The 10861-nt window shown below is 25.4% G+C and overlaps 1 protein-coding gene across 1 annotated transcript; it reads right to left on the bottom strand.

Moving 5' to 3' along the window:
- Positions 1-237: 237 nt before the first annotated feature.
- LOC103308797 lies at positions 238-3914 on the bottom strand. Its single transcript, XM_029485413.1, has 8 exons — positions 3861-3914; positions 3115-3277; positions 2548-2692; positions 1705-1882; positions 1370-1644; positions 1183-1309; positions 711-1046; positions 238-639 (listed from the first exon to the last, which is right to left on the bottom strand). Exons 1-8 carry the CDS (start codon positions 3912-3914, stop codon positions 238-240), a joined length of 1680 nt encoding a protein of 559 aa, XP_029341273.1.
- Positions 3915-10861: the final 6947 nt, after the last annotated feature.

The following is a 10861-nucleotide window of genomic DNA, read 5'->3' as shown; positions in this document are numbered from 1 at the left end:
AATAAAATTATTACAGTTAAAAATCTACTAAATGTATGATTACATTTATAATTATTGATCAGTTATTATTATACATACAGAAAAACACAATACATATACATTATAACTAATAATTTAAATTGTTGTTAAAAGCTCTACCTTGAAGTACAAAATATAATTTTTCCTAGTCACAAAGATTAGAATTATATCGCAAAAGGTTTCTCATGTAAAAAGACAATGAAATGCTATACATTTAATTTAATGATCATGAATCTGTTCACTCAAATAAACTCTATTTGTTCCAGAAAAGGGAACTTTAATTACCTTAGTTTTAGCATCAGGCATCATAGTATCTAACAATTTCTCTAGAGCAGGAACTGACAGTATATCAACATAATTTGACTTGTCTTTTTCTTTTTCAGGAGTAGCCTCATCTCCCGGTCGATTTTGGGGCTTTATTGTTCTGAGTACAGGTATATTGGTTTCTTTGGTGTGGGATAATTCTAAATTATAACCAATAGTATGTTGGTTCTGTTGATATTGAGTTATAAGTAAGTCAGTAACACGGAGTAATTCACGAGTCAATCCCCAAACTAAGTGCGTTAATGTCTTGGAGAGTTTCTTGAGACAGTCAATCAGCAGATAGTTAGTAGTTGCGGACTAAAAAAAAAAAAATGTATATCAATAAATAGATGTTATAAAATAATATAATACATAACAAGTTTACATACTTGGTTCACATAAGTAGGAATAATCAATAAAGCTTTAATACCATCACATTTTTCCAGTTCATCTTTGACACAATTAATGAATTCTATGTTTACCAATTCTAGAACCATGAGCTTTTCAAGACCTCTAATGACAGTAAAAATATCCTGTGCAAATTGCTTGCATCCACAAAAATTTTCTAATCTCAATGTTTTCAAATTGACAAATCTTTTTAGTGACACAGCAAAATCCTTTGTTAAGAATTTGCAATCGCCAATTTCAAAAAACTCAATATTATCAGTAATAGTATTCAAACTCTGATAGATCTCTTTTGGAAATACTTTAATAGAGGTTAATGACTAAATAATAATCATAAAAATAATAAGAGTAAATATAATACTTTTCCTTAAATATTTTAATTATTCATATATAATTAATTATTACTAAACTTACAAATATATTCAAGTGTATTAAATTTTCAAATGATGGCAATGCAGTCAATTTTATTCCAGTAAGACTTTTAATTCTTAACTCCGTAAGCTTTGTCATTTGTCCCAAATGATTTAAGTTTAGGTACATTAAATTATTGACATTTTTTGTTGCCTTCATCAAATTTGGATTTCTAAAAATAAAATAAATTATTGAAACTATTGAAATAAATGGATTGTATTTTCTTTATTACTTTATTGAAGTAGCATTAAGTACTTCTATTTGAGGTAATGAGTTAATAATATCTTCAACTACAAAGACAGGACATCTATACAATTCAATGAATTTTAACTTTTGTGCTTTTTTCATTGCATTTGCAAAACGCAACCAAAAACTTTTGAAGTCTTCAACTTTGGAGGGTATCAACATACATCTAGTGTCTAATGTATCAGTTCTTTGTTGATCAATGAAGTCTACAAGCTTTTCCCAGTCATAGACCATAGAATTTTTTAAGCGAACATTCTGCCACTAAAAATATTTAATAAATAATTAAAAATACATTTTTTGACATTTTAAGGATATACTTACTAAGTTTTTTTTCATTGCAACTAAATTCCAGGCGGTACACACTCTAGAAGCTGATAACAGTTCATGTGTATTCAAATGTTTAAAAACATGTCCCAATGCTTCAAACATGTAATTCAATGATTGCATGGATGGAAAAGGTGTTACAATTTCTCTTAAAGAACTATTCATTTCTGAATTCCTGTTAAATTTGATTAAAAAAAAAAAAATTAGGTTTATAATTATTTTATTGTACTTGAAAGCATATAAAGACAACTAGCTTTGACATGCAAACTAAATTAGGCCTCAGAACATGTATGAAACAATTAGTAAATAACAAATAGGGGTTGAAAGGAATATAGGAATACTGAGTTTCTGCTCAAATCTGAAAATAAATACAATCAAATGATTAAAGTACTAAAAAAACAAACATTTAACATACACTCATTCATACTAATAAGATCAATGACCAATACTACTGTGTGCCTGGTCTATTATTACATTTCCCCAAAAGATAGGGTAGATAAAATATTTACTTGCTCATCCAGATTTTTAGGTTATTGAATAACACAGGTTAGGTTAGGTTCTTTGACAAATAACTTTATTAATTATATCAGAGTCATTATTATCACTATATTCATCAATTTCATAATATGTCTCTTCAGTTTTAGAAATAGGTGTTGTATCAATAAAAAAATTAGGTGTGTCTGACACTTGATGCATCGTATACTAAATGGGGGAAGGATTATGAAGGAAGCATAAGGATAACAACCCCTTTAATTTGAGTTACATTTGTAAAGCAAAATAATAAACTAATAATAAAAACTGTTTAAGCATTAACAATTAAAAATAAAGCCAATATATTACCGTCTTTTAATTATTGTGTTATTTACATCAATTTCCTCAAGTTTTGTAGAAGAAACTTTTGGTGATGCACTAGATTTAATAGCTTGACAGTCTTCAGATATGTATTCAGGTGTAGATGAAGATGTATTCATTGATTCTGAAATACCTAGGTGATAATGTAAAATGTCAGTTCTGTATTTAAATTGCACAATAAAACAAATAATAATTTATCAGATTAATAGGCAAATAAACACACAGGGAGTTCCGACAGATATCAAATTATATTGTATGACATTTTTAAAAATGTGAATTATATTTTAATTAAATAATTCATAGATATATTGCCTTATGTGTGCATTTTAGAATATTACAATAAGATGCACTATTATTTGAGATAATGCGAGTATACCAATTCATAACTACAAGAGTCAATACCAATTATTTGAATTAGGTTTATTTAAGAATTTATAAATATATATTAAGTGCTAAACAAATTTTTTATATGGTATATACTCAATTAACATTGAATCCCTCTTCGTAATTTATAAATAGTAATAAAATAGACAATAGTATATAATATATATTTACTTTTACCTTTTTTATATCTCAATCTATAGGAGCTCCTAGCATTTTTAAAAACAATTTTCATTTTGTTGTTTTCATCATCTGACAATTCATAATCAAATGGTGGCCGCTGTACAGGTGTCTTTGATTTTTTAGATCTAACAGCAACACCAACAAAAGAATCTTCCTAAAACCATAAAATGTATGAAGGGAAATTGAAAATTACTCAAGTAATATTTATTATAGTTAGGTTTATATATTAATAATTGAAAAAAATTAGGGATGACAAACCTATTTCCGAAACTCAAACTTAAATCTTCTGCACTAACAAAACTTTTAAAAATTTAATTTAAATATTTAAAAATATTATAAAAGTAAACTAAACATTGACATTAAGTTGTAAGGGTTTTAATTTTTAATAAAATAGTTTTCAGTTATTATTTATTAAGTCTAAAAAAAAAATATTATCAAATAACTAGACATTGTCAATGTGATATCAAAATGTGCGTGAGATTGAAAAATAAATCAATTATGCTTCACTTTTACTTAAACATTATCAACTATTAAAACCAGTTAAGATTAAACATACATTTTTCCCGGTTCAAAATACTTAAAGTTTAGGGTTCTCAGAATTAAAGAAAAAGCCGGGGGGGAAATAAAAAATAATTTACAAACTATGCTGACAAATTTAAATGTGTTTTTTAATTGTTTTTAGACTATGGAATAACTTGCTACAATAAACAAAATTAAATAAAAATTATTTTCATTACTTTAGATAATTTAGAATATGCATCTCTGATAAGTTCTTTAGATTGATCATTCATGCCAATTGGTTGTTTTAAAAATGTAAAATTTTCTATGGTTAGATCTTTATCAGATGAGATATCCAATTGATCTTGAATTTCTCGTAATGATCTTAGTTTTTTGTTAGTTGGAGAATGATAGTATACATCACCATTTCTTTTTTCGTGATTAAGAATAGTAGACCTTCTGTAAACTAATTCCCGTTTCCAACCTGAAAATTAATAAACACAAATAATACACAAAAATAGATAGTTAATATAATTTACTTACCGTGCTCAAATGGAAGTTTATAAATAGCATCACTGATATCAACATTAATTTTTCTACCCATACTACGGCGTGTTCTAGTGTTAGAAGAAGTAAGGTTGAATGTTGGAGTAGTAAGTTCTAAAAATGTTAAAAATATATAACTATTTGATAAAATTATCTTTTTTTAAAACCAACCATTATTCATTTAAAGTAAACCCTGTACATATTATGAAACTAGTAGGAACGTTTTTTGTAAAAGATCAAAATATAAATAAATTGGTTTTCGTTTTAATATTCATGTTCATTATAAAATAAATAATGATGAAAAAACAATGAGGTGAAGAGGCCCGGAATTCGCGCAATTTCAACGCTAATGGCAAGTTAATAGTTAATTAATTAATTATAATGGAATTGATGTTTTAGTCAATCAAACAAAGTATAATTAAAACTTCTAAGAGAACATTTGTTTAATTAAATTTTCAGGTGTTATACAATGGGCGAGTGTACAACAATGAACATATTAAGATCATTAAGATTTAAAGCTAGAAATACGTTGAAGAAATACATTAAAAAAGAAATTAATGTCTATGGAAATTAATGTTTGGTGTGTATGAGTGCAAATGAATTGGAAGATTTTTACTTGTTTTCCATAAAAATACATGAAGATTTTGTACATTTTCCGATATATTATGTATTATACATGGGGGAGGGGGTCACTCACCTAAAGTAGGGGGAACTTGTAATTCCAAAGATTCTAAGGCATCACTCCGTAAATTGTATTTCTTACGCCTATTATTATTATATCCATTGTTCTTAACATCATTAGGTTCTGGTGATGATACTATAAATCAATCATAAAAATGATGCAATATTATTACACATTCATAATAATATACATGATATAAAATATAAGAACATAAGCAGGTTTACAGATAGTCTTCATAACTTACTACTTGGTTTAAAATGTTTCTTTTTATTAACATGATTATTATTAACAATGGAAGGCTCTTCTACTTCCATAGGTTCACGTGTTTCTTTACTTAGTTCCATTTTTACCACTGAACAAAAAACAAAAAAAATTGATAAAATTTAAAATTGGTACTTACAGTTGAAACCGTTTATAATGTCACCGGCTGTAGTGACATATTGGGTTTAATGACCTTAGATTAAAGGTCCCTGCAAAACTCCTATATTGTATGTACTAATTTGTATCGGTTTTGTGACGTTTATGTAATTACTATACAGATGACATAACGGTTATTTTTGTTTATATTGTAAAAATATTTTATTTATAATGACTTTACGTAATTGAAGATACTATTACAACCGATAATACCGATAATTTCATCGTTGTTTAGTCGTCAGTTTTATTTTATTTTATTTTATTTATCGTCAGTGTACAGGTAATCGTTGTGCGATTAAATGTGTTTTGTGTTCCTGTGTTAAATATTGTGAAATTTTAAAATGAGCAAACAAAAGCAATCCACAATTGAAGAAAAACCAAATCGCATGTTTCGTTTAAAAAAAGGTGAAAAAAATTCCCACATACTTAATGAATTAGGGGTAGGTCACTCTACGATTTCTAACATATGGAAAGCTCAAGACAAAAACGAATAAGAGTTTCAAAAAGATTTTTTTTAAAATAATAATTGAATTAATTAATTTAAATAATGTTTAAATACATACATATTATATACATAATTTAATGATTTTATCGTTACTTTTTTTTCTATATTATACATTACTTAAATAAATAATAATAATTAGGGTTCGAATTTGAAGACAAATGCCTAACGTATTTAATAAAATAAGGGTTGGTATTAATAGTTTTTTTTTTAATTTATATAGAAATGGATACTGTTGATGCTAAGATGGAGACTGTCAAATTGAAGCAAGACGCTCCGATGATTGAATATCAAGACGTAAACCGTCAGCGCTTCCCACATAAAAAAAGGTGGAAAAATTTTTCACATACCTAATGAATTTGGAGTAGGTCACTCTATACGGTTTCTAACATATGGAAAACTTGAGACAAAATCGAACAAGAATTTCAAAATGAAATAACAGATTTTTTTAAAAATAATAATTTAATTAATTAATTTAAATAATATTTAGATAATTAAATGTTTTTATCTTTACTTTTGTATATTATACATTACATAAATAAACAATAATAATAATATGTATTGAAATTACAATTTAATTTTAGTCAATTTGGTTATAATGACAACCGGTTATTATGACCTATTTTTTTTTTGTCCCTTGAACGTCATTATAAATGGTTTCTACTGTATTTAATTTTAAGTTAAATACGAAAGCTGTATAAATATGTCAATGACAAAAACTTATATTTTTTCTTTTTATCAATAATTATCAATACATCATCAATATCAAATCCAATAAAATGTTGTCAGGTTTATTGGTTTTCTTAAAATAAGCAAATTAAAATTATAACTTATTATTTTTAATTCATCATATTATACAATCTTGCTATAATATCATAAGATTAAAACTACAAACAATTTTGTATGTTATTTATAATAATATAAGACTATCTAATCATAACTAAATTTTTATTATGTATAATGAAGTGGTTTTTATATAAAGAATAATGCAGAAATTAAGCACATTTTATTTGGATAAATATTAAGTGGATGAGCTGTATTATATTCATATTATTTAGTAAGATTAGTAAATATTAAATTAAGACAAATTATTTTTAAAATTGTTTTTATTAATGCAGTAAAACAATACATACTGATACTATATTGTTAATATTGCATGTAAATCATAACTTTTACACTGAAATAAGTGCCTTACAAAAAATAAAATACAAGTTACACTTACCATTAAGGTACTCATTTTTTGAAACCATAATAATGAAAAAAACAAATAACTTAAAAATGACATATATAATAACTAGATAGCCGACTTCCTGTAGTTCGTTGTAATAAGTGAGGCGACAACCATTTGTTAACATTCAACAACGATATAACAACAACATAACCTCAAAAATTTTAAAAATTAATATATCTAAATATTATGAATATAATAATTATTATTAATACTATCTTCTTAATATATAAAATGAAGAATGAGATCAGCTGTTTGCAAGCCACCCGTGGAACGGAAAACGACTGCTAAGTGAAACCGTAGCGTAAAAAATTTAACACCGCTCCGTTTCTACAGTCAGCCCGAACCGTTCCCGTTGATTATTTGGCGCGTCCAATCGCGTACCTTCGCCGCGGCGGCGCGGCGTCGGTTGGTTTTCAAATGCTTATTACGCCGTTTTTCGCCAGCGTCGGTCGATATTATTGCTTTTTTCGTTTTTCTTGATTCGTTTCGTCTTTTCAATTGCCATCTGTGCTCTATTTGTTAACTTTATTTCTTTTAAAACCCGTAGATATGTGGCTTGTACGCAAATTCGGTTTGTACACTTTAAAATTCGAGTTCAGAAATGTCAGTCGGTCTTCGTTCCAACGCACAAGTGCACAATTTTGTTTTTGATTCAATAAATGTACTGTAATTATAGGTACCTAACTTAACCTATAATAAATTTACTATTAGGTGCCTACAACAGTAAAAAAACTACTTAAATTAATTTTTGCCGATAGAATTGCATTAGAAAATGTCATTGTGTGTATAAAACATAATAAAATATTTTAAAAGCTTTAAGTACCCATGAGTAATATTTTTAATATAATACAAAACTAAAATCGTTTTTCTTCGTTTAAAATATATATAATATCTAATTTCGTCAAATTTGAAAAAAAAAAAATTTTTAAAAAAACTGTTTTTATAATTTTTGGTTACAGAAAAAAATCTTTTTGAAACTCTTGTTGGATTTTGTCTTAAGCTTTCCATATGTTAGAAATCGTAGAGTGACCTACCCTTAATTCATTAAGTATATGGGAATTTTTTTCACCTTTTTTTAAACGAAACATGAGATTTCGTTTTTCTTCAATTGTGGATTGCTTTTGTTTGCTCATTTTAAAATTTCACAATATTTAACACAAAAACACAAAACACATTTAATCGCACAACGATTACCCGTACAATGACGATAAATAAAATAAAATAAAATAAAACTGACAACTAAACAACGATGAAATTATCGGTATTATCGGTTGTAATAGTATCTTCAATTACGTAAAGTCATTATAGATAAAATATTTTTACAATATAACCAAAAATAACCCTCATAACATCCGTATAGTAATTATATAAACGTCATAAAAACCGATACAAATTAGTACATACAATATAGGAGTTTTGCAGGGACCTTTAATCTAAGGTCTTTACACTCAATATGTCACTACAGTCTACAACCGGTGTCATTATAAATGGTTTCTACTGAACTTCTAAAAAATAACTACCAGAATATTCATAAATTTGTTTCTTAATTTTACTAAATGTATTACCCACAGCAGAGTTCAAAACCAAAAGTGAATTAAAATATGTATCAGAACAAAATTTATATTTGCTATTTGTGAACAAAATTGTGATGTTAGACCTTCAAAACTTTAAACAGAAACTAAAACAATAAAAATGTATTAAAAATTGTTTAGATTTAAATAATCATAACTTTAAGATGGATTTATATTATAATTTTAAATATGCTTTATATATTATACAATCTATAAAAATATTAATTTTTATTAATTTACAATCATTGTTATAATATTTTTAAAGGCATTTTATAGCACTTTAATATAACATACATATTACTGAACTGTTCTACATTTTATAATAATTTAATATAAGGTTTAATATTACCCATAACTCTAAACAATAGTTATAAAAAAAATGTAGATTTTTATACATTCAACATTAATCAACAATTACCGTCAACTGTAACAATTATTAGGTATTAACAATGAAATATTAATATACCAGCCTAAATAAATTATTATTATTACCTAAATAATTACCATCATTATGATTCATTTTTGTGGCTATCTATCATTATTTATTTATTAAATGATCATTATTATATAATCATCTAGTTGTTTTTAAATGGTCAATCATATTTTGAGTGTACTAATAATAATATAAATAGGTAAACATTTATACGATATAATTTTAATTTGGAGAACTTGAAGAAATCATATATTTTTGCACCATTTGCTCATTATTATGGACACTAAAGCCTGGATCATTTGCGAACACTAAAATATATTTATTATTTTATTAAAATATTCTAAATTGTTAAAAATATATTGGTTTTATTTTATGTGTAGTAACTAGTTACACAGCACTATTATGAAAATCTAAATGTTTCAAATAAAAGTTTATTTTTCATTCATTAAATAGTAAATACTAAATGTCTGAAAAAACAGATAAGTAGTCAGATACTGAATTACATTTTTTAACTGTTTTAAACTATTTATCCAAGTGTAAAACTTACCATCTGGAGCTAGATAAGAATAACTAATTATATCAGCATCCATACTAACTATCTTCGGCTTTGGTGCATTAAAAAAGGAAGTAATGCTTCTATGAACCTTCTTTTAAATGTTCAATCCTTAGCTATAAAAGTTGAAAATTTATACATTTTTAACTACAAAATAATTATTAACTTTTAATGATTTGATAAAAATTATCAACTACAAAATAATTAATAAATTTAGTCGAAATTTGAACTTTAAATGCTTATAAAAAAAAAATTGTGCCTATGTGTTTTAAATATTTTTCAACCGATATTGTAACAGTATATCAGGAGCCTTAAATAAATATGATAAAAGCTTCATTAATGATACAAAATGACGGGTAAAATAATTATTCGAAACAAATTTTTTCAAACGATAAGATTTAATTTGTATCAATTGTTTATATAAATAAATATTGTATATAATACAATTTATATCGTTCATAATATTTTATTTTATCATAATATAGTATTTATATTAAAAAAACTAAAATTTATTAAAACGGTGACATTTAAATATGAGAATAATAAATGTCATCAAATAGGTTAAATTAATTATTTTATATCATTACTGAATCACCAAGCAATTAATCAACGATTTTTTTATAAAAACCCTTAACGAAAAGAAAAATACGTTTAGTCTAAGCTCAGTTCATAATTTTTCAACATTAAACTTTAGTTTTATACTGTTATTTTTTCAGCTCTCTCGTGTACCTATATTTAGACAACAATATTGTTTTTACATGATTTTTACAATGGTAAGAAATATTCGTTTTATTTAAATAAGGTTACATTTTCATCTGTGTTTTTGTTGAGTTAAACGTTGAGGTCTGTATTGTATAAAAAATAGATTTCATAATAATTTCTTAACTTACATCGAATATAGTTTATAAGTATTTATTAATAGGTATATAATAAAATATACATTTTAAATATCTGATTGATTAGTTTTAGACAATAAAAATATGTAATTGTTGTGGTTCTTATGTGGATTATATTCTTGAAATGCACAGTAGGTACTTTCTTACATGTCGACATGACATAAATTCCTATTTTAAATTCTAATAAGCTGCTATCAGGACCGTGCATGTCACTTGTTGTTTTTTTTTGGTAAGACTTATTATAATTGTATAAATTTTTTTTTAATAACAGTTAATTTTCAAAAATAATTGCTATATTACCTAAATATTCTTACATTTTTTTTTTCACAAACCGTCTCCGCTCAGAATCATTTTTCGTACACAATGATATAATATCATTGAATTCAATTTTAACACCATCAATTACAGT

The sequence above is a fragment of the Acyrthosiphon pisum genome, chromosome X (assembly GCF_005508785.2).
Source record: "Acyrthosiphon pisum isolate AL4f chromosome X, pea_aphid_22Mar2018_4r6ur, whole genome shotgun sequence".
Taxonomy (NCBI): domain Eukaryota; kingdom Metazoa; phylum Arthropoda; class Insecta; order Hemiptera; family Aphididae; genus Acyrthosiphon; species Acyrthosiphon pisum.
This window is presented reverse-complemented; position numbering and strand designations above follow the sequence as displayed.